General features: G+C 42.9%; 1 protein-coding gene across 1 annotated transcript; it reads right to left on the reverse strand.

The window, feature by feature from the left end:
* Positions 1 to 1,029: 1,029 nt before the first annotated feature.
* On the reverse strand, positions 1,030 to 17,827 carry mtpn (myotrophin). The gene is made up of 4 exons (XM_076296490.1): positions 17,472 to 17,827; positions 13,259 to 13,372; positions 10,156 to 10,239; positions 1,030 to 2,508 (listed from the first exon to the last, which is right to left on the reverse strand). Exons 1-4 carry the CDS (start codon positions 17,541 to 17,543, stop codon positions 2,422 to 2,424), a joined length of 357 nt encoding a protein of 118 aa, XP_076152605.1. The 5' UTR covers positions 17,544 to 17,827; the 3' UTR covers positions 1,030 to 2,421.
* Positions 17,828 to 25,160: the final 7,333 nt, after the last annotated feature.

Below are 25,160 nucleotides of genomic sequence, written 5' to 3' on the forward strand. Positions count from 1 at the left end.
CTTGGAGGGACACAGACCTCCACGGGCAAGACAACAGCACTCACTGCTCTTAGGTATTGGATGAAAACTACCCTGTACTGGTGCAGTGGTCCCTGGGTTCCTCCTGGTGCAGAACAATGGCCAGCCAAATGTGGCTAGAGTGTGCAGGCAGTTCCTGGAGGATGAAGGAATTTATACCATTGACTGTCCCCCACACTCCCCTGACTTAAATCCAATAAAACACCTCTGGGACATTATGTTCTGGTCCATCCAACACCACAAACTGGAGGAGCTCAGTGATGGCCGTGTCCACATCTGGGAGCAGATCCCCCCAGGACAACATCCGCTTCCTCATTAGGAGCATGCCCTGATGTCATCAAGCATGTGGGGGCCATATGAATTACTGAGTACCATTTTGAGTTGCTGTGATGAAATGTAGGCAAAATGGACTAGCCTGCCGCATCATTTTTTCAGCCCTCTGTAGGCTGATCATTTTCATTTCCAAAAAACGATGTGGCATCCTTCCGTTTCCAACACATTACCAAGTCAGTACAAATATCCAGCATGATGTTTTTTCCCCACTGAGATCTGATGTGCTTTTTTTTAGCAGTGTACATCACCTACTAAGAGAGATCACAACAAGGCCTGTGAGCCAGACAGAATGGCTATCTAGCAATGGAATACGCATGGTTCGAGATAACAACCACTTGCTTGTTATTTATTTAACACAGTAGCACACACAGCTCAAGATGCAGGGAGCTGCCAAAGGCAGAGTTGACTGAATTAGTCTCGGGCCTGACTGATTCAGCCAATAATGGAATGGTCATTATAATTAAACATGCAGGATATCTTCTGGCCCTTGGTGTGGTATGAGGGAGCCAGTATGGGTGAGGAGAGGTTTGAGCCATGAATGCAATTATGCATGACTTGGATACGGCATATGGATCGTTAACTCACTTCTACTGAGTTTGTAGTATGGAACAAGGCATGAAACGTTTCATTACTCTGTAGCACGGTATCAATGGAAAAATTAAGTCAGACGAGACTGTATTTTTGTTCTCTTTTTGTTGTTTATTTCATTTCTTTATTCCACATGTTCTCACAACGATGCCAGTTATAAAGCGTTCCAATGCATAACCACTATCTGAAAGCAACTTAAAACAGAAAAGCAGCCACTTTTTTGTCCTTTTTTTGTGTAGTTTTATCTTTTGTAAGAGCTTTCCAGCAGAAGCAGTTCTGGCATGCATTAAGCCAGCAGGAGACTTAATCAAACTCGGAGTGTGAGAAACCAAACCCAAAGCCTGTTAAGTAATTGTGCACCAATGAGCTACTATATATCATGATTGCAGTAACAAGGTATTAAAGAAAAGCAAAAGAAAACAGAGGAAGGAAAAACACTTGCAACTTAAAAACTGCTATCGTGTCCAGAAGAGCTACTGTGAAAGTTGTGGGTGAGATGAATAGGAATTTCCATTGATATTTTTGTACCTTTTATTCAATTATGAACATTGGAATTAATACAAACCAACATTTTTGACGGAAAGTGGTTGTACATTTGTCAGTAATTGAAAATATTTGTTATTTGTGTCTCGGTCTTAGTGTGATATGTGGTTAAATGTGAATGGAGGGATACGTTGATGGCATATAGTCAGAAACAGTGATCCCATACAACCTACAACCTCCCCACCACTCATAAGGAAAGAATATCGAAGTTTAGAGAGGCCATAAACATGTAAGGGCAATCTAGCATAGCCAGAATGAGGGGCAGCTGCACAAATCAGTGCTTGAAAGCAGTCCTATTTTACAACCGTTTTTTTTTTTTTATTCTGACCCACTATTTTTTTAATGACTATTGTTACCCCTACAATCATATCAGTTACTGTGTGGCCTTACAGTACTTTGTGTGTAGAAAAAAATATATATACACATAGTTTTTTCATGCTCAGATTTAGGAAGGTGTTTCTCATAGGGTATGAAATCAGCCATTAAGTGCTAGTCTCTTTTGTTCACACCAACAATAAAAGTCTGTTAGTTCAGTGGTGTGATTTAGGGTTCAGGACTTAAGGCGGACTGTGGAGTAATTGGGAAATTTGTTCAGCTATTGGTCCTTAAGCGAGGCATTTCTTTTTCTTTAATTGTCTTTCCACTGAATAACTAATTCTAAGAGTTGGAAAAAAAGGAAAATTCACCCTGACCTTCCACCGAAAAATAACAATAATCATCCTAACAAAAGAAAAAAATATATAAGTCATGAAAACCAAACACAACTATCACACAGATGCGTGGTGCTATGACGAGAGGATTTGTTTTTGTTTTTTTGCAGGGATGGATGGGGAAGAGGCGTCAGTCCGTCTCGTCTGTCTGGGGTAATCGCCACGTCTGTCTGTCCATCCGTTTGTCTGTCCGTCCGTCCATCCTTCTCCTCTTTCCACAGGACTCACCTCACTTGAGGAGAGCCTTGATTGCTTCGCTCTCGGCCGCTTCGAAGGCACTGAGGCCATCTGGCCCTTTCCGCTCCTTGTCAGCTCCCTGCGCAAAGAGAAGAAAACAACGCCCGATACACGGTTACATTCCAACGCTAAGTGTTCCTTTAACACATCCATCCATCCTTCCTTCCTTTCACACAAACACACACACTTTTCCTCCTTCTCCAACAGCCCTCTGGCTGTGATCTGCAGCAGCAGACTCCTCAATTCCTGCTTTTTCCACACATTGCAAAGCCTGCAGCAGGGCACCATCCCACACATGGTCACTATCAGCATCGGCCCATCCAAGTTGGTATCTACTGATGCTTCTGCAGCCACAGGCAATACTAACTATGCGTCCATTTGCATGGTTATCAGTGGTAGGTATGTAGTAGTTTGTTGCAAAATGCATATGTGTAACCATGTATTCATTTTGTGTGTTGGAGTACTAAGGAGAGATGGACTGTTCAAGACAAGCAAATATGTAAATATGATGTACTACCCATGAGTCAGAAAGAGTAAGTAGAAATAGACACAACAGCCAAGAGAGGGGGAATATGGGAAGAAATATAGGGGAAATATGACTTTGTGCACTATGCTCCAAGGTTGGAATCTTAGTTCAATATTAACATCAAAGTCAGTAAACACACTTCTTTTCTAAGTGACAGTCAATGAGATGGATGGATGGAAAGACAGATGCAAGAAAGACAGAGAAAAGAAACAAAGAAACCCCTACAGAGAGTGTGTGTGTGTGCGTGTTTGTGTGAAAAGACAGAGGCCCTGACCTATTTTTGATGCCAAGGCTAGAACTTGGTGCCATGCAGGCAGTGGAGCGAGGACCTGGGAACAGGGATTTCCACAGACAAGGCTGCCGGCTTCCCTCATACAGCCACCTCTAATTGGGAGACTGGAGTGAAAATTTGACCTCATCAGGCCACTCCGTTTGGACAGGGGCCTATGAAAGGGACAGGCTTTTGCCTTGTAAACAGAACCTGACGTTGGGAAATTAGGTTTTGGGGCCATGCAACTGAGCAGAGGATTATTACTGTTTGTGCCGAGATCCTGTGTTTGGTCATCCAGTGATGCACTTTAGGGAGGGATTAACAAAAGATTTTCAGCCAGTCCAGCGGGCAGCTTTGGCACGCAGTGTAAGCGGCTATGCAGTCCTCTCAGCAACTCTGTCAACCACTGGCAAGACATGATCCGCCTTGTGCTGAACACTGCTCAGACCATCAACAGGTTACTTTGCTACCTACTGTATTCCTTGCCTTGAGTCTACATCCAGACCAGCTATGACTTATTTCAAATAAAACACATTCCTTCTCTTGCTCTACTTGAAATAAGAGGGGGGGGGGGGGGGTTAGATTCCCTCTGGCCATCTCGAGTTCCCTTCCCACACATCCTCTCGTTCTCACCTGCTCACCTTCGCTTCCCACTACATGCCTCATGACATCAGAGCAACTGATGGAGTCCGTCTAGCGCCGGTCTGACAACCTCCTCCTAACCATGTTAACGAACAATTCCCAGTGACACACACACTCAAAGGCAACCCCTTGCCGTGAGTTTAAATGTATGAACTGTTGGCTCAGACCAGTGTTGTAATGTAACGGAGTACAAATACTTAGTTACTGTACTTAAGTAGAAATTTCACGTATCTGTACTTTACTTCGCTATTTAAATTTATGTCAACTTCCACTTTTACTCCCCTACATTTCCTAGATAAAATGTATACTTTTACTCCGTTATATTTCCACTAAGCATCTTCGTTACTCATTACTAAAACATAAAATTAGAAGAAATGTGTGCGACTGCAATAAGGGAGGTTTGACGAATCACTGCTCCTAGATTGCATTACGCACGCTCCGCACTCTATTTCAGCGCTTGTTTGTTGCTAAAGGAGGAGGACGCACAACTGAAACCGCCATGGAAGCACGAGCACCTACTGGAGGACCTCCCGTTATCATAGACGACCACCCCGATGATAGTGGTGAACTCGGTGAACAGGGTAGTGGTGAATATAACGTCATACACCCGTGGCCGTATTTGCAAGAAATGTTTCTGTACATTGGCAACTTTCTGTGAAGCTGAACACTCCGCTACCTGCCTCAGCGGCCTGTGAAAGGCTATTTATCCATAGCATCGCAGGACTTGTCTTCAGTCCAAGAAGAGTAAGACTGAATCAGGCCCGGGGTGGGTAATCGGGAGAATCGGGAGAATTCCCGGTGGGCCGCTTCACTTTTGGGCCAGTCGAGGAAACAAATATTGACATTTGTCACGTTAGTCTATCTTTTCTTAAAGTAGGACACGTTCCGCATTCTGTGCATGACACCAATGTAATGCCTCTGCATGGGTTGTAGCCTACGTGAGGGTGTTCTCCCCTCCCAAAAAGAGTTGGTTGGGTCCATATAGCCCGTCTTTTCCAAAATGCTTTCTCAGATACGGATAGCCGAGTCGGCCCTACAGTAGACACAAGCGTCAGGAAGGATAGATGGTAGAAAGAGGCCAGGAGAGACTGAGCAGCAGATCAACCAGTCGACCACTGAAAATGATGAGCCCGAAATTAGTGATGAGGAGGCCATGACTACAGGGACAAGTAGAGAGGATAAATTAAAGTTATTTCATGTAAGAAAGAGCAATTACCCTACATGATAAACCTATATGCCTTGTTTGCTCAGAAGAGGGTGTAGTAAAGGAGTAGGCTAAATCACCAAAAACAATATAGCCTACCCATGCAAAAAACATGAAGCCTAAACATTAGTTCCATATGCCTCTTTGAGGAAGCATGGCATAGGCTACATTTCAAAGGCTTTCTTTCTTTCTTTCTTTCTGTTTTGGTAACTTGTGGAATAGTGGAATATTTTTTGTTAACTTCTCAGTTGAAGTGAATTATTATATAACCTTTACACATTTGTTGAACCATGGTACTAATAAAAACTAGTAAGAGCTGAAATGTTGCTTCATTTATCCAATTTCCACCACTATGGTCGGTCTTAGGCCTGAAACTCCCGGGCACTGAATTCTGGCAACTTTGAAAACCAGCTTCTTTTGAAGATGAACAGACACCTTTTCAGTTTCAACTAATGACTGGCATATTAGTAGCTGCTGGACATAGGTGGCCTGTGTGTGTGTGTGTGTGTGTGTGTGTGTGTGTGTGTGTGAGAGATGGTGACCTGGGGAGTAAGCCCTAGAAATGCTCATGCCACATGACCAAAATGTTCTCCCTACAAGCAGGTCATTTTTGTGAAATAAATAAGTTATTTATTTTTCATTTTTACCTGAAGTTCATACAAAAGTGACATTTCTGTTTCTGTTTTTTTCTTTGATGTCAGCTCTAAAAATATGCTGTTTGCTCTTTGAACTTAAGAGAATTGTGCCTGAAAAGTCCTAGAAAAGAATGTGATTTGATTTGATGAGTGAGATTAAGAAGATATGGGAACCCTGAATGTGCTTTATGCTTTACTATAAGAAAGCCAAAATAAAGTCACAATAAAAGTTAAAAATAACACCGCTTGCTTTTTACTTTTACTTCAAATACTTAAGTACATTAAATAGCAGAACATTACTTTTGATACTTAAGTACAGTATATATCAGATACTTTAAGACTTTTACTTAAGTAATATTCTAAAAGGTAACTTTCACTTCTACTTTTACTCAAGTATTGCTTTCTAGTACTTTATACAACACTGGCTCAGACCAAGCTCATCTATCTCGTTATAAACCACAGGTGGTGGTGGTGTAGGGGCATAAAGGAGTCTTTGCTTTTTTGCTTTTACTGGAGTGGAAGGCCGTCATGGCCACTGCTGGCCCAAATGTAAAGAAGGTCGAGAGACATTCTCAACAATCTGTCTAGTGGGAACTCTACTGAAGTGGCATCTGCTAATTGACTCTTCCAAATCCACTTGTGTTGATACTGAAGCAGATGAACTCTGCTCCCTACTGTACCCCACTCCACATCACACAGACAAGTTGCAAGAAAATTCAGGCGAAGCCTTAATCACGAGGTAGGTTGTATGTGTCCGAGGAGAGAAACGCAAGCTTGTTGCTGCTAGAGGTGTCCTTTAAGTCTTCATTAGGCCGTTATTGAGTGGAAAGGAGAGACTCTCCATGTATAATCTATCAGCTGGGCCAGTGAGGCCCTCTTTAGAGATCAGTCCTGTGAGTGAGTGAGGCTTACTGGAGTTTATTAACCCCCGGGCTCCACTCAAGGGCCGGTGGCTGTTAGTGGACATATTTTACATGGCATTACTTACGGAGAGGCAGAGTGGGGCTGGGGATCAATACTTCCTCAGACAAAGAAAAAAGGAAGTGAGGAGGAGGAAGGAAAAAGAAAGAAAAGAAAAAAGGAAACAATGAAGGGTAAAAAAAAGTAGAAGTACAAACATCAGTGAAAGGCAAACAGCAGATATCTGCTCGTTTGTCCATGCATTCAGGCATTCTTTGACAGTCAGATCCAAAGTCTTTAGCCAAAATCCAAAAAATCTGAGTTTTGTTCAAATAAACAAAATAAACTAAAATAAACCCTGCAGGATCTTTATACAGGCAGAAGTTCATGAGATCCATTGCACAGTAACGTGGTCTAGCTTATTTGAAAAGAGAAGTTCTATACAGGCAATCTCTCACCAGCAGTTACAGCCAGCGCCTCTATGCACTGTGTTGAATATGATGTGCAAGAGTCTATATATAGAAAAGAGGAAATAGCTGTCTGCTACAGGGACCTAAAAACCGGCTTCCTGTTAGGCTGGGCCGACCATTTATTCTAACTGATAAATGTCACTACACATAGTATGTCGCACCCACAAACTGATACGGTTCAAATTCTTTTTGGGCTCCCTGAAAGTAACTGTAGCATTAGCCAGCGGTAGAAATTAATTCGTCTTACAGGAGACTGAAACCTCCGAAGCTCCTAAAGAGAAATGTATGTTTAGGATTAACAAAAACAGAAATCTATGGAGAGACCAACTCATTTGGTCAATATCCTGGGACAAGCCTTGTACACCTCCTCATTAAATGGTAAATAAATGCCTTGCCAATGCACGGTCATGGCACTTTTGTGCAAATAGCCTCTAGCAGCAAAAGCTCAAACATGGCCTGTTCACCTCTCCCGGTCCCTCAAGGCCTCTGGTCGTGTGCACATCTTTGTTCTGACCTCCTGCGACAACCACAGGGATCACAGCGGGTTAAAGAAAAGGCATCCATTATTTAAAGCCAATCAGAGAGCTGCTTGCCGGTCAGTGCAGGGGTCTACTCCCTTGAACCTACTGGAGTCCTTCATCCATCTAAAAGTTTGGAAAATGTAATCCCTGATGTGCTAACCACATCTCACCTTCATTGCTAAAACAGTTTTTAGGTACGGCTGTTCTGTACAGAAGGTGCCATGGCAAATATTGCCTTTCCACCAGCGGTGAGTTAAAGCACAGGGCCAGCAAAATGTCAAACGTACTGAAGGCTAACAACTGTGTTAATGGAAGTCTGGGTCAAAGCCGGCAAAAGCTCACTGGGCCGATGGGTGATTCTGACCTTTCTCGCCTTAAGCTCCCGCAACTCTCAACCCAGTGAGCGTGTGAGTCCTTCGCCATGGCCCCTCGCTTCCCTCTTAATCCTTCCACTCAGTCTTCCTCCTCCTCATTCACCGCGGGTGAATTAATGACAGACACCACGTTTTCTAATATCCGACTTTATCCAGCCGAGTGCTGTCGTGGGCGTAGTCTAGCTATGGAGCTTACTTGCCTCCATATAATGGGAGAGGAGTGCGGCTTGGGGGGGGGGGGGGGTGGGGTGGGGGGTCAAGCAAGATACCAATCTGGCACAAACCACAGATTGGACACTAGAAATAAACATTGAACAATTGGATGTGGGGAGTCATGGGGAGTCTATAGACCCTTTCAACAATAAAAACAAAAACAATGCTTGAACGTTCTATTTGGGCCCCAATCTACTTCCTCTGCATTAAGATAACATGGAATGTTAAAAAGGAAGCCTTGTGGGGCCAACTATGATGCTGATAATCGCTTTGGTTAAAAATGCGTCAGCCAAATGTAATGTAATGTAAAATGTAATGTAATGATAATGGAACTCTCTTGAAAGGGTCCATAGAGGGGCACCATCATTTATTTTGGTCTTCATTCAGATTTTCTACACCAAAAACCCATGGCATGCCAATAGCATGGGCAAAAGTCACATGGAAACCATTCTAATGAATCTGCTCACCCACAATACTCCATACACCCACAATACTGATCCAAAGCATTACAAGTCAAGTGGGCAATGTTAGTATTAAACAACCTTGCTTTTCCATCTGAAACATTACCACATACCTAAGTGAAAGCTGTTCACTCAATGACACACGCATACAGGTGTGTCCTTGTTTATCACAGCTTGAGATTTCAATGCTTTATCAGCACAGTGGCGGATCAGGGAGCGGAACTTAACATGCTAGCAGCTTTAAGTAAACCTCTACCTCAGCCATGTAATTTCAGCTTCTTTGTGATAGCCAGGGGTCTTTCTGATTTTACAAATCCTTTACATCAGGTCTTCTCACCACTTTCTCCCGAGACAGATCTTATCAGGTGAAAACAGACTCCACAGGCCGTCAGTACGAAGAATCTAATTTATATGGGGCCCTTTCAAGGACTCCAAAAGCCTGACAAACCCCCCCCAAACATGAGAGTTAAATCTAGTCATATAAAAAGAAAGACTGCAACTGACAAGAAAAGTCACACATAAGGTGTCTAAAGAAAAGGTTCTGGTCACAAAACTTCAACAGCTTTCTCAGCAGGGTAGAATCCATTTACTCTCTTCTCATGGTTTCACATAAAGCTACAGAGTGAGTGAGTGAGTGTGAGTGTGTGCATGTGAGCATGTATGTATGTGTATGTGTGTGTGTGTGTGTGATCTGTAGACTACCTACCCAGATATGGTGATACAGGGCCCATGTAAAAAGTAGCTGGTGGAACTTTATATTCAGCCACCTGAGATAGTCTATCCCACACCCTTGAACTCAGCATTATATCTGAAGCAGTGAAACGATCAGTGGTTTTCAGAACACCAGAGAGAGAGAGAAATTGTGTGCGGGTGTTTGTGTGTGAGAGTGTGTGTGAGAGAGAGAGAGAGAGAGAGAGAAGACAGGGTGGGGGTACAGTGTGAGAAAGAAAGTAAAACAACATCGTGCACAGCCTCAGGCATGCAGAGAGAGGTGACCAGCTAGCATCAACTCAGGAGAGTATGTGCCAGAAGCCGGGGAGCGGAGGGGGAGAGACCTGTAGAGAGAATGCTGGCACCGCCTGGGAGCATACAAAAATAACAAACAAAGGAGCCCTGCACTCCACACTCTGGGAACATTCCAGAAGCCTCCCGCTTGCTAACACACACAGAAAAGGCGTATGTAAAAATGAGACAGAGAGAATGCATGTGACAGAGGGGGAGAGAGAAAGGAGGTAAACAAGGGGGGTAAGAAGCATAGAGGACTTTTTTGTATGAAGCCCCTTTCATCCCTCATCTGCAGACACAGCCAACCCTGAAATCCACCCACTGGGGCACCTACTGTGCTGTTGCACTTCATAAGAGTCTCCCTTTCTGTGACATGACCCTTTCTGTGTGCGTGTTTTGCCTAGGATTGGGTATGGGTACAAGTGAGTATCTCTTCTGTGAATGAGCGTGTAGGCTTTTTGAGGAAAAGTAAACTTGTGTATGGTGCAGCTTCCAATTGCATACCTTTTCCAGCAGGATTTTGACACAAGAGAGATGACCCTCATAAGTGGCAGAGAGCAAAGGAGTGATGCCATGTTTGTCTGCAGCCTATAATGAAAGGAGGAAGAAAAACAGGTTTTAACCAAACAAAGAACAACAAGGGCAAAAGCAATGCATAATATCGTCCTTTTCATGGACTGCTCTATGGGCCGTTTTGGCCTCCTACGCAAGGGTGCGGTCATATCCATTAGGGCTGAACGATTTATTGCATTTGCGATAATATCGACATATGATGAAACACGATTTTCAAACCGCAAAGGCTGCGATTTGTAATATGTGACGTCACCAAAACGCATTTATACTTGCGCTTGCCGACGTGCCACCGACTCTTTCTCCGACCATTGAAAAAGCAAGAAACGTGAACAAGAGGACCAGCTAACAGTGTCAAGAAAGGTCTGATCAGTAGAGCTACTTTGGTTAAAAATAAACCTCTTCATTACCTTTTGCCCGAACCTGCCATGTCCCTGGTTCTAGTTCATAATTCCCCTGTGCTGCTACTCTGGCTGGTAACTTCGTTCACTTGTCCAGCTGACGATTAAAACTCCACGACTGTTTAGGCTGCACAGCAGCCATTCACCTGTGCACTGGGGACTTTGTTTACTGGAGTACAGTGACAGTGGGGGCATTTGCGATATCCAAGAGGGTTGGCGGCACAAACATTTAATCTCACAGGTAATGAATTGATGCATAATGTTATCCGCAAGTAGTTGACACAGCTAACCACCAAAAACCCAGCTGTTCTAACATTAGCTTACCAGCTAAGGCTCTAGGCTACATACATGCTGCTAACTGCTGATAACTTTGCCTGTTTTAAAGAGTTTTGTCTTTGCTATTGGCTTTGTTGTGATATGAACAAACTAGTTAATTTGCATGTATGCGTATTGCGCTGTGGTGTTGATGATGCTAACCTTTAGTTAACACCGAGCCGAACGGTCATTCGGCCGCATTTATTTGCGCTACAACAATCTACAGTAGTTTGTTCCGATTCACGTGCAAGTAGCCTACAGAGGAGAGGAGCGGGTCTGTGTGTGTGTGTGTGTGTGTGTGTGTGTGTGTGTGTGTATGGAGAGCACAGGACAATGAGAAGCCGTGTCAGTGCCACTGCATGTATTTGTTAACTAACGAAAGAAGGTCATATCTACATGAAATAGAAACAAAATAGAAACGAATCAGAATCATTAAATGTTTACAAGGCTGGAAGTTCAACAAATATAGGTCTACTAATGTGATTAAAATAGTTTAAATAAAAAATATTTCATTCATCAATCTTATTCAATGACCTAATGCCATCATAACATAGGCCTGGGCTCCAGGAAAGAACAGTTTATGTTTAACTTATCTAATTTTGTGTTGGTCATACTATAGAATAATATAATGCTTGTTTTTGTTGAATAAGACAGAAGATAAAGAGCATCGCAATCGCAATATTGGTGAGAAAAATCGCAATTAGATTTTTTTCCAAAATCGTTCACCCCTAATATCCATCCTTCTCTTCGTGAAGAGGGGAGGCACTTTTTTTCCGCTTCTCTCCTCAGCTTATCTCAGCGATGAATTACCCAGGGAGAGGTGTGGATTTATCAGGCCATTTCAGAGAGCGTTACTCCTTATTTGTTTGTGTGTGTGGGATGGGACTGAGAAGCAAGCACTCACAAAACACTTTGTTTAGAGAAGAAGGTTGATGTTTACGTGTCTGTGTGTGTATGTGTGTGTGAACGTGTGTGCGTACGTGTGTGCGTACGTGTGTGTGCGTCTATGGGCATGTGTGTTGTGGTGAGGGAGGGACCTCTCAAAACTCTCCAGACTGAAATACTCCCCCTGACCACAGGAAGTAGGTAATGGAGAATACCATTAAGATGAGAAAGAAGAAGAAAAGGGGATGTCAAAATAAGGGTTCGTAAAGGATCAAGACCTGTGGTAGAAAAGGCAACTAAGAGCGAGGGGACACAAAAAGAAACAGACCAAGTGATACATGATGACCACCAGAGACTGAGGAATGAGACAGAAGAGGAAGGAGGGGAAATGAGACGCGTAGAAAAACAACTGATCTGACTCACACACGCACATATTCTCTAGAAGAGGTGGGGCAGAGGCGGGGCAGGCTTGCCTAATCCCCTAACCACCACCTTCACCTCTGCTAACGTAACGGACATAGAGCATGTCCAGGCATGGGACAAGCCCATGGGCCCTCTCAACAGACAGGGGGCGCACACAAGGCCTGTGGGCTTTTATGCGAGAGTATTTGTTTCTGCCAGGTACGTGCTCCACACACCCCTTACAGGCCATGAGGGCCTTATCAGTCACCTCCCTGCAGCAGAAGTAGGAGGGGGATGTCAAATGCGATGCTAAGAGATAAGTGGTAAATAGCAATCGTAAAAACCACTTCCCCCCACTAGTATGGAAATTATTTTGTGCGGAGACGCTGGTTCCACTGTGTGGGCTGAGAGACATCGGACTATCCTCTTCATGGTGTCACAGCTTTATAGCCAACATTGATTAAAGGATATCAGGGGTGTCCAGGCATGTCCACTGAGGATTGGTATGGCAGCAATCTTTCAGTCAAAGCCCAGCAGGAGCCACCCTGACCCTGCTCATTAATTAAGTGATTAACTTCATCAGGTGTGCGCCCCCTTCATAGCTGGAACAGAAATCCAATTGGCCATTTGGAAAGGGCGGCTTGACTCGTCAAAGGGCGAGAACATTTTCCTAAAATATGGCTTGTGCTCTCGGTCACTTCCGAAAGCTTGTAAAAATCGGAGGCCCTGCTTAAGTGAACGTGCGACAGACTGCAGGGAGGCGAGCAGGCGCGCACAGGAAGGCTTTTGTCAGCTTGTTGCCACACACCTACCAAGAGCAGGCAAACCAGATGCAAATGGGGAGGGTGGGAAACAGCCGGGGTGGGTGGTGTGTGTGTGTGTGTGTGTGTGTGTGTGTGTGTGTGTGTGTGTGTGTGTGTGTGTGTGTGTGTGTGTGTGTGTGTGTGTGTGTGTGTGTGTGTGTGTGTGTGTGTGTGTGTGTGTGTGTGTGTGTGTGTGTGCGTGCGTTGGATAGGGGGACAGAGGGCTCTTACGTTGACGTCGGCCCCCCTGGACAGGAGAAACTCGACCACATCGGCGTGGCCACAGTCAGTGGCGTAGTGCAGCGGCTTCCTCCCGCCCTCCAGAGTTCGGTTTACGTCTTCATCCTACAGAAAGACACAAACAGCGGTTTTAGTCAAAGTCGGAGTTCTCTGGAACACTCTTCTACCCACCAAAGTCACTGTTTAAGTAACCACACATGACTGACACACACAGACACACAGACACACAGAGACAGACAGAGACAGACACACACACACACACACACAACAAACAGTAATCACACTGTGCCAGAGAAGTCCATCCTCCAACTTCCCTGCTGTGGTTTTATTGGGCCCTCACACTGATCAATTCTCAACAGTGCAGCTGTGGGAGAACAAACTTTCTCTTCCGTCTGCACATGTCCCTACACAAAGGCAGCACTGAGAACCACCTTGCATGTTTGAAAGCTTAAAATGACTAGTGGTGACATTTTACTGAGGAACCACTGAGCATGAGGACTGTAAAAAGAAATAACAACAATAATTAAATGTGCTGTAGTCTTACTATACATATTATAATGCTGTAGGCCAAATGTATACAACAATTATCAAATTCTATACAAACATGCTTGAAGCAAGCAGCTTAAGTGCGTCAGAAGGTCAACAAAAGCCTGTGGGTGTACAAAAAAAGTAATGTGTTAACTATGACTGGCCGATAGCATGGGGTAGGGGTGTAATAGGGTGAGTTATGGTGCGTAAATACATTTTCTGCCTTATAACAGAGACACTGGACACTGATGTGTGTGTACATGTGTGTGTGCGCAGACACGGGAGTTATGGTGTGGGTGGACATACCGTGGCAACACTTTGGTCATGATGCTTCACTTTCTACTGTGTGGTAAGACGTAGCACCCTTAGGCTGAGACAGTGTGAGAAAACACAACAAAAACACTACCATCCCACCAAATGTGCGACAATTCTAATCTCTCAACACATTCACAGCCTACAGACCATGAATTCAGATGATAGGAAGCTATAGCCTGACTCCGCCCCTCCTACGTACTTCCGCTCAATTTTAATTTCCCTTCAGTACGTCGTCTGGGTCTGCGGTATATTCGTGGGACGAGAACGATGCCGTTGAGGTTGTGCGCTAGTTTGAGCCAGACATACATCACGATCAAACGTTAGTGTTTGGTTATGGCAGATCCAATAGTTTTAAACTTCAACAGAGTACTCGCCTTCAAGGAAGTTAACGCTTGGCAATGGAAAAGTGGCCAGACTCTCTGTACAAATGAAATGTACGTACGAGAGCCTGGATATTTCCAGGCTAGCTATTCTCACCTCTGAAATGGTCCATGGAACAGTCTCTACCACTGTGTGTGTGTGTGTGTGTGTGTGTGTGTGTGTGAGAGAGAGAGAGAGAGTGTGTGTGTGTAAGTGTGTGTGTGTGTGTGCTGTTGATGACAAGGAAAGTGCAGTATCTGTATCTCATTACATGGAGCTGCGGTGTGATCTTGTGACACTGGATACATGGGGCGACAGATGAGGCAGAGCGATACCACAGTCTAACCCCCCCCTGTGCTGGTCATCAAGAGATATGCTAAAATCCCATGGTCCCCTGGAGTGCAGGAGGTGGGGGGGGGGGGGGGAATGCCGGGTGCAAGGGCACTTTTAAGCTCTCCTGAGTGGGGGGACAGATCCAGATTAGAAAGGGTTATGGGGTGGAGAGGGTCTCCAGGTCAATGCCCTCACAGCAGACCATGAGTAGCTTTGACAAGGCCTGTGTGGTGTCATTGTCAACAAATGACCCATCCTCCAAATCATTTCTCTACTGTGTGTTGGGTGTGGGTCAGTCTCAGGGCGAACAAATTCATGCCCATACGTGTAGGTGCATGCTTTGAAGGCTAATGTTGCATTCCAGGCTGAGGGTCAGGGTCATCATACACAGGCCTTGACATCATCCTTGACTGCAGATGTCATCAAATATCATTTCTTCTTGCATGTGTAAAAGCAAATATGGACACAGGCTATGTGGAAATACAATTAAAATACATGCATGTACTACTGACACCCAATCAATAAAGAAAAGCATTACATGAAACAGCAATGAATATTAGCATATCTGGAGTCCTTGGTTAGTAACTTTCCATCATCATTCACAGTTGCATACAACCTCATCCTCACAACCATGGCATGAACCCATAATCACCCAGAGACCAATGTCACTACCGCTTCCCTACTCACCATACATCATTGTCAAGGTGACATAAAAGATCTTGACCCTTCTCTCTTCTAATCTAGCCTAATGCTTATGTCCTAAGGAGTGTGGGGGTTCTAACATCTCAACCATGATGAAGCTTATCTTATGGGGCCTGCACCATAATGCACTGAGCCTACGGTTTTACCAGGCTAATCTGAATAATGGAAAGACTAGTTCGGAATGTATATAATGTAAAACAAAAACACAAAATACTTCCCATACTAATATGAGTGTAACCTTAGAGCAGTGTTTCTCAAAGTGTGGTCCGGGGACCACTGGTGGTCCGCAAGCTATCCCAAGTGGTCCGCGAGCAGACATGATAAAATATAATATCTTGCAAGGTTGAACCAACTTGTATGTAAATCCAAACAGTTCTGCAACATGCCTATGTAAGCTACGCCAGTTTAAATCATTTGAATCCTCTGACACAAAAAGGAAGGTGAGGAGGCCTATTGTGTAATATACTGTTGAAGTAGGTTTACTCTTTCTTTTAGCTAGTGGTCTGTGAGGTTTTTTTTATTGGTTAAGTGGTCCTTGGTCTGAAAAAGTTTGAGAAACACTGCTTTAGAGCGTTGAGAAGAAAAATGTATCTCTCAAAATGAGAGGAAGTGAGATGGTGGCAAAGAACACCTAATAAAAAAAAAACGCAATTCTGCGGTCGTTTTTTTCTCGCCGTGGCACAATTCAATGTGGGCTGGGCTTTGATCACTACAATACAGGCCTTACAGCAGGCTAGTACCTGTCCACACTCTGCTTGGTAATTGGGCTTTCATTAGCGTAGTGCAACCACTGATCATTAAACAACTTCAAGACGAATATAATCACAGACGCTGATGTCTGATGACACCACCATGCCTTCGCAACTGTCATACGTTTTGCTACGCCAAAACCATCTGAGGGGTGTATGCTAAAAGATGTGGGTGTAGACTGCAGACTGCTAATCGGCTACCTGAGAACAGCGCGTGGCTGTTGAGACGCTTGGATGCTTGCAGTTTAAACTCATCGAACAGCTAACAACACGTATTATTATCACCCATTTTTGGCAAAATGCCTAAGATACCGGTATTTATTCATCCAACAATAACGACGTTACCATTCTTTGCACCTCGCTCCTGAACCCACGCCCACCTCACATTGGTTGCCGCTAGCTTGCTAGCAGGCAAGCTATTTCTCCTGTTGTCTACACTGACATCCAAGCCAAGCCCAATGGGCCTGAAGACCTAACAGTGCACAAATAAGAAACGTGAAGTTACAGGAGATGTTACCACATTCGCTTTTTACAAGATAGTATTAAACCAGCTAACTTTATGTGCCTGACAAACGTCTTCATTTCTGACAGTTGAACAGACTGGTAACTTATGCTATTGGGTAGTATGCTATAATTTGGCTACAGTTCAATTGAAATTTTGTTGGCTTTCGCTTCAAATACCAGGAATCTTCAGACAGACGTTAGTAACTGCTAGTTACATTCAGCAGTTTCTTCGGCAACTTGTTAGACACTTTATGATAGACTTTGTTTGCGATACTGGGATACAACTGTCCTTTTTAGGGTTAGCATTTTGAGAAATGTATGGGGTCACTAACGACAGTAAGGTTATGCTATCCCTGTCAAACTGCTCGTAACTCCCTTGTTGGTGTCTTATCAGATGCAACAAGCTGGTTAATGCCTCAGAATCAGACAGCAAGACAGCTACCAAACAAGCTTGCCCTGTTAATTGTGCTAATGCATCGCCCTAGATACAAGGATAAATCCTCTTGGCAATAAACGATATAACAGCTCACAATATTTGTTCAGATACAGAATTTACAAACCAAGCTCATTTTAGCTAACAGCAAGCTAGGTAGGGTCAAGCTTTTACCGAATGTTCGAGTCAATCTGTGGCGAGGTTGGCTAGCCGGCTAAAGTCATTCCTTTGGCCGGGTAGTCATTGTAAAGAAAGTTGTGACGTTAACGCTCAGTCTTACCTTCACCAACAAAGTCTTCACCTCATCCAAGTCTCCATTTTTCAAGGCCCACATGAGCTCCTTATCCCCCATTCTAGTAGATTCTCGATTTCCTTTGCCTTTGCTTTCGGGAAAATGCAGTTGTCCACTTAGCCCGCGAGCTAACTTGTAGCTATTCAGTCTAAACCTCTGCTTGATGTACCAAAAGTTACTTTTAATGTCGCACTTCTTGGCAGGAGCACATGCACTCTAACACTGAGAACTCTTTTACTCAAATAATTGTTGTTATTTACCACAACCGAATGAACAAACGTTCAAACCGCTGAAAAGAAAAGTTTCAGAGATGATACTGGGGATCCGCCTTTACACTAGCCTCAAAAACGATTTCAACTTCCGGTTTCAAAGTAAAAGTCAGCCTGTAAAAGTCTGTGGGAACCGTGCCGCTGGTAAGCAACGTTAGTCAGCATACCTATCAGCAATTGTTTATTAAACTTCTCACTAATGGAGTGAATGACATATGTATCATACGCTACGCAGGTGTAGCCTACTATTACAGACATCCCAACCTGCAAAAAGTCATTTCAGGGAGGTATCACGAAGCCCCCCCCCCCCAAAAAAAATAAATAAATAAATAAATAAAAAAAATAACAATACTAAAAACCATAATAACAATACACCAAATAAGGAAGGCCTATAGATAGTAGCCTAATTGTGAAAATAAAATATGTAGATCTTGCAGTTTGGTCTTCATGTAGCCTTGGCAATTAAGCCATCTAATATAGGCCAGAATAATATGTACATGAATTGACACTAGTTAAACTCACCTCAACATGTTTTTGCAATCATTTAACCCACCATGGACAATGCTAACACTGTTACAAACAGTGCAGCATGCAAGACTAGGCCTATCATTATTTTTTACTCTTATAAACAAGGGTACACTTTGAAATGGGTCTTACATTTTCCTTTTTGGGGGGGACTGACTCTGTCGTGACTCCTGTTCCTAGATACACTGAACTGATCAGGATGCTCTCTGTCTTGGATGCGCTCAGACACACATGCACCACCACCCCTCTCTCTCTCCCCTGTCGTGTGCGCGCTACACTCAGATGCACACGCGATTTTAGGTCTCCCTCTCGCGTGCGCGCTCTTGATCGCTCGCTCTAGATTCCGGGAGATTTTATTTAATTTGTGGGCGTCAGGGAGCCGCTATCAATATGCGGGAGACTCCCGGAACTTCCGGGAGACTTGGGATGTCTGCTATTATAGTCTCATGAGCGACTTCTTTTGGGAACACACGGTCTCCAAAATATCATCTTAGCCAGTGTTTTTCAACCACTGTGCCGGGGCACACTAGTGTGCCGTGAGAGATCATCAGGTGTGCCGCAGAAAATTACCCAAATGTCACTCACTGGTCCAGAAAAGCAACTGTTGCATCAAAGAATGTATAACCACATGCTCTCATTGATTGTATGATTGCACTATTTGTGGTATGCAGGCATTGTACAACGGGGGCCCCATATCCAGTATTCACAGAATCATCACATATCCAGTTCATACAACAATTAAATTAGATATAGTCACCTACAAATGAAACAGAGGGCACTTGTTTTATTGAGCAGGTCTTGCATAGAAGCCATAATAAGGCCATATCTGTGTATTATTTGAAATTTTAGGCTATGGTATGTTTATTTTTTCTTCACACAGGATGTTAGTGTGCCGTGGGACATTTTAAGTGTCAAAAGTGTGCCGTGGCACAAAAAAGGTTGAAAAACACTGTAGCCTACTTTACCCTCCATGGTAGACTACAGGGCTTATGTTCACGCCTTTTTGCACCATGTTTTCAGTAATAACATAGATTAAGATATAGGAGGATCCACGATTTTCTTGTTTATTAATTTGTGTCAACATGCAGATTTGATGTTGATGTAATCTGCCACCTATCAAAATATTTAACCCCTAGCTCAGGTCTGCACTGGAGTTCCATTTTCGTTTCCAATATGTCAAGTGTATCCTAGGCTTACATAATAGTCCAGTGGACAGCCCATAGAGCCCCATTGTGGACCCGGAAATGTTGAGTACACCAAAGCTTTATGATGGAAATATATAGTATGGGTTCTCAGCATGCAGAAACTGCCGGATGCTAATTTGCATATGTTGGGCAATTTGTGTAATTGAGATAATTAGCATAAATTAGCATAATAGCCTATATTGATCATATTATAAGAGCTGCTTGGCCAAAATGGTCAATGATAGTATGTTTTTTAGGGGTTACTGGAGATGCTGAGTCCATATATGACATTTTCAAGATTCAAAATCACTATTTAACTTGGTTTGGTCACGTTTTTACTCTCATTAAGCTGATTTTGCTGAGTTTTTGGGGGCGATTTAGATGGATTTTTGGAGGATAAAAATGTTCAGTGTTCAGGAATAATTTCAAGTTATTTCTGAATTCCACAATAATTTTGGAAATAGCTATTCACTGGCCCTCTGCTGTGACTCACAATTGGTTTTTTGGAGGATTTTTGGAGGATAGGGTTTAGCGATATACAGTAGGGCTGTAACGATACACCAACCTAACAATTCGATTCGTATCATAATTTTTGACCGTTGACCCACGGTTTGATACGAACCTCGATTTTTTTTTGGAGGGGTAGGGCTAGACATTTCAATAGCCTACCTTAGAACACCAGAGGATTACAATATAATATATCTGTATTATTTTATATCCTGATATTAAAAGAGAGAATACTGAATGTCTGATATTTATGACAGCACACTTTATGCAGATTAGCCTATAGCTTAGGCCTATTATTTCTATTACAACTCTACCACATTCAGCTGTCTGGTTGCAGCCTGGAAATATTGTACACAAAGAAGCATAGTTGGCTAGCTTATCATAGTCTACTGATTGTACTGTTAAGTTTCCTCATGTGTGTTTAAGGTAATAGTCTTCTCGTAGGGACAAGTCCTTTTGGGAAACATTGGTATTGAGATGATCACTCAACTTGAATGCAAGAGCTTTAACAAATATGTGCAGCATGCTAATGATGCTAAGCAGATTTAATAGTGTAATGATTGATGAGACAGCGTTGTCTAATCAAAAGCTTTATTAAAGGTCGGGAGCACACTGTAAAATCCAATAAGTAAACCTTACTTAAAAAAACCATGGAAACCGATTGCCTTGAAAAATCAGACTAAAGTGGACTGGGATTCTAAAACTGAGCTTACAAGCAATTCCTTAGTGTAGTGTATTAACACTACAGCAAATTCCTCTTTAACCTACCTAGGTATTGCAAGTGAAGTGTACTTTAGTTTTCATTCATAAAACTCATGTTCTGAAGTTGAGGTAAGTAATCAACCAATTCCTCATATCTGGAATATGTAGTAACAGTTACTTGAACAGCAAGTTAATCTTACTTGGTGAAACCATGGAAACCGATTGCCTTCAATTTAGCAAGTAAATATTACTCATATACACAAGTTTGAATAAAAATAGGCTCTATTCTAAAATAATGACATTTACAACTGCATCAGGTACAAATATGGCTTTGAATTATTTATTATTCTTGTAAAAACAACAAAATTGTGTTGTTTTAATAAAAAAAAACATCTTAAAATGTCTTAAATGGCACAATTTAGCTGTAGCAACAACCTACATCTTCCTTTTTTCTCCTTGAACATTTTATAAAAATCTTTAAGTATCTCAGTAGCCTGTACCATATAAAAATCAACACAGTAGTCTAACGTAAATTAACACAATACATGAAAAATACTGTCTTCTTAAAGGGATATTCCACCATTTGGAGAATTACACTCATTTTCCACCTCTCCTTGAGTTAAACAATTGATTTTTACCTTTCTCCAGTTCATCCAGCTGTTCTCTGAGACTGGCGATACCACTTTTAGCTCCAGCCTAGCATAGATCGATCATTGAATCGAATTAGTCCATTAGCATCTCGCCTGCTAGCATCACGTTTAAAAGTGACTAAGATTCCTGGTAATTTTCCTATTTAAAACTTGTCTCCTTTCAAGTAAGAAAGTGTAATAAGACCAATGGAAAATCAAATGTAGAGATTTTCTAGGCTGATTTGACATGGAACTATACTCTCATTCAGGCGTAATAATCCAGTCACTAACCGATTCGTCTGCTGCAGCTCAACTTTGTTGCTGGAAGTTAGCCTACAGTGACTATTTTCAGGTGCTGCATGATATCATTGTGCTGCTGTGCCCATGGTGTTCCTTGATTATTACGCTGGAATGAGAGTATAGTTCCATGTCAAATCAGCCTAGAAAATCGGCACGTTTAATTTTCCGTTGGTCTTATTACACTTTCTAACTTGAAAGGAGACAAGTTTTAAATAGGAAAATTCCTGGAAATCTTAGTCACTTTTAAACGTGATAAGCTAATGGTCTAGTCAGATTCAATGATCTATGCTAGGATGGAGCTAAAACTAGTATCTCAAGACTCGGAGAACGGCTGGATGAACTGGAGAAAGGTAAAAATCAATCGTTTAACTCAAGGGGAAATGGAAAAAATTAGTGTAATTCCTAAAATGGTGGAATATCCCTTTAAACATCTCTTAAAACTTAATCGGGCCACCAATTTATAGGGCCAAATTCTAAATGACTTACCACCACAGACTTAAAGGGGAATTCCGGTATGATATTGACCTAAAGTGTGTTGAAACATGATGCAGAATATGAACGTATGTCTCATAGCTCATCTCGGCTTGTCCCCTGCACTCCGAAATCTGGCACTAGTTAGCCGATGCTACCAACAGCTTTTTCAATGGGGTTGCCTCGGCATCGGCCTAGCCATGCAAATAAATCACTGTTTCACAGCATTTACGAGGCTCAAAATATCTCCACACTTCATTGGTAGACTTCCGAGGGCCCTGACATTTAAAACGAGACATTGAGAACTTCGAAAAAGCACTGGTAGTTTATTTACAAGACGATTTATACAGACAGTACCTTAAGGAAGTTTACCGTTCGCAGCCATCTTGAATTTAGTCACGATAAGTCGAGCGACGAGTACGAATGAACAGGTATGATAAGGGATCAGATTCCAAAAATAATTCCGTGGAAATGCATGTATTCCAGTTGCTTCCAGTAGCAGCAACTGGAATCCATGCATTTCCACAGAATTAAGTTTACCAATTAAGTGTGGAGATACTTTGAGCATCGTAAATGGTGTAAAACAGTGATTTATTTGCTTGGCTAGACCGATGCTGAGGCACCCCCATTGAAAAAGCTGTTGGTAGCATCGGTTAGCTAGCGCCAGATTTCGGAGTGCAGGGGACAAGCCGAAATGAGCTATGAGACACACTTTGAGACACACTTTAGGTCAATATCACACCAGAATTCTCCTTTCAGTTTAGAACCATATAAGCTCAAAAAATAGAAAACATCTCAGCAGAAGATTTTTAAGACTTTGCCATTTTGGTGGTAGCTTGTTCTGACCCAAACCAAGCATCACCTTTTGAATGAAATTCAATGTATTTTTCATTGACTTGGGGTAATCAAGGTGTAAGGCATATGATAACCCAAACAAGATGCAGAGTGCCTCAGGCAAACTTTTGAGACCATCCATTACCAGCCTCCCCTCAATGATGATGGCTGTAGACACTGGCTCCAAGTGGATAAGAGTTGGATCAACCAGTGTGTCATCATCAATGACCGTCAACAGCCCAAAGGAGACTTGTGCCCACACATCCTCACCATCAGTAACCTGTAAAACAAATAGAAACACAAAGACAACAGTTAAATATATGACTAATTAGTTATTAGCGTCCAAACTGTACCTTGTTGAAATATAAAATAAATTAACGGTAATGCTGCTGCAAGTAATCCAAGCTTTGTGTTGATCTCTTGAGGATGTCATCAGCATGAAATGATACAAAAGATTTAGAAACATACAAGCAATTTTCAGCATTGTATTACATCCATGGAAACTTACCACTTACCGTAAATGGTGTAAACCAGTGATTTATTTGCATGGCTAGGCCGATGCCCGAGGCACCCCCATCGGAAACCTGTTGGTAGCATCGGCTAATAGCGCCAGATTTCGGAGTGCAGGGGACAAGCCGAGATGAGCTATGAGACAAAAGTTCAAGGTATCATGTTTCAACACACTTTAGATCAATATCATACCGAACTTCTCCTTTAAATGTTGAATACACACTAGTATGAAAATCACAGCCTTCATATGGGCATGGAATGTTAATTTCAAATGACTACGCACATGTATGAAAAAATCTGCTTCAGTGCAGGGCTCCCCATATGACTGAAAAGTGCATAAACAATCCATATGAAGACAAGGTATTGGTTGTTGCCGAATACCTGCCATGTCTTAGACGATAATGCTTAAATAACTGACCTCTTTTGTCTGCCGAAAAAATGCAATGCTTACATTTCCACTGCATGCTTACACTACCATCTTCTAACCTGCTAACCTTAACTTTGATTCTGTATTCACTACCTCCTGCTTTAAAATTCTAAATTAGCTGCCAACTTTGAATTGGACAGTAATTTACTAGTAGTTAAAGTTACACATTCATTTATCCAACTGTTAATGCAAAACATCTGTGGTGTGGTGGGGGGAAGGGGGGCCATCGATCTAATGTTAGCTCCTTCGAACCAAAAACATGCCTGGGCAAAATAAAAACAGTTCACCAACATGTATATCCTTACAGCTTACCACAAAGTCTTCCGAAAGGAAAAGGTCTGATGTTTATTTTTTATCTTCTGAATGCTTTCAACAACGACTCTTCGGAAGAGCAAACTGAGAGGGCGAAAATTCAAATCACTCCAGCACAGTAACGTTAACGTCTTCCTTGCATGCTCCCACTTCTTCTTCTTCTTCTTCTTCCCTGCAGAAATACGCGCAAGTTCGCCTCCTAATGGTAGAAATTTGTCACTGTTGAGGTTACTTGTCTCAGACAAGTTGACCTCAGTCTTATTATGAAGTAACATGCTTTTTTCAACATGGAAGTAACTGTTACTTTACTCAAATCATTAAGATGCACACATTTGTTGCTGAAAGTAAAGGAAACAAGGTTAATGCAAGTTTACACAAGTGTTAGATTTTACAGTGCAGGGACATCGGCACAGAACATAGCACACGCCAAGGAAGTCAAGAACACTCGCACCTTATGGTTGGACGCAGCCGCACCATACAGGCACAAGCACACATAATAACAACCCCAAAGTTCTCCCAGAATCCCCAGCGCGAAACATTGTGGGAATCTCAAGCACAGTCCAGCACGCTGACGTTACACAGTTCCCCCAACAAGCCATTGCCGTCCTCGGCACATTCAGTCCAGCAAACAGAGAACACCCTCAGGTCGCACTTTCGCAGTGTGCACCACCACAACGTTCCTCCAACACCTGGCGGGGCCTAGCCTCCACTGGCACAGACTCCCCACCACTGAACACCATAACTGGCACCGCACCTCCAACGCTCTGCTCCGTCGTCTCGCCAGTCGAGGCAGCAGACTCCAGCTCCATCGTAGCCGGACCACGCTGCGCAATCGGGCTACAGCTACCGACGTTGGTGTCCCTCCTCTGCTGCCTCGTCGCATATCGGTCCTCCGCTGCTCCCGGCCGCTCCACTCCGCCACGGTCGTGCCAAGACGTAGACCTTCTCTCTGGCTCGTGCCATCGGATTTCACACAACAAACTTTTTTTCCCCTTATTTTTCTGAAG

Source organism: Alosa pseudoharengus, unplaced genomic scaffold, assembly GCF_046254945.1.
Source record: "Alosa pseudoharengus isolate Yale_2024_CS ecotype anadromous, Long Island Sound unplaced genomic scaffold, YU_APseudo_1.1 YU_APseudo_1.1_scf_20, whole genome shotgun sequence".
In the NCBI taxonomy this organism is placed as follows: domain Eukaryota; kingdom Metazoa; phylum Chordata; class Actinopteri; order Clupeiformes; family Clupeidae; genus Alosa; species Alosa pseudoharengus.

Excerpts from the sequence above, each read along its gene's own strand:
- mtpn (XM_076296490.1), bottom strand. The coding sequence starts at position 17,543 with ATGGGGGATAAGGAGCTCATGTGGGCCTTGAAAAATGGAGACTTGGAT. Across the intron at positions 13,373-17,471 it reads TGAAGACTTTGTTGGTGAAG|GATGAAGACGTAAACCGAAC; the intron begins GTAAGACTGAGC and ends GTCTTTCTGTAG. Across the intron at positions 2,509-10,155 it reads TCAAAATCCTGCTGGAAAAG|GGAGCTGACAAGGAGCGGAA; the intron begins GTATGCAATTGG and ends CTCTTTGCGCAG.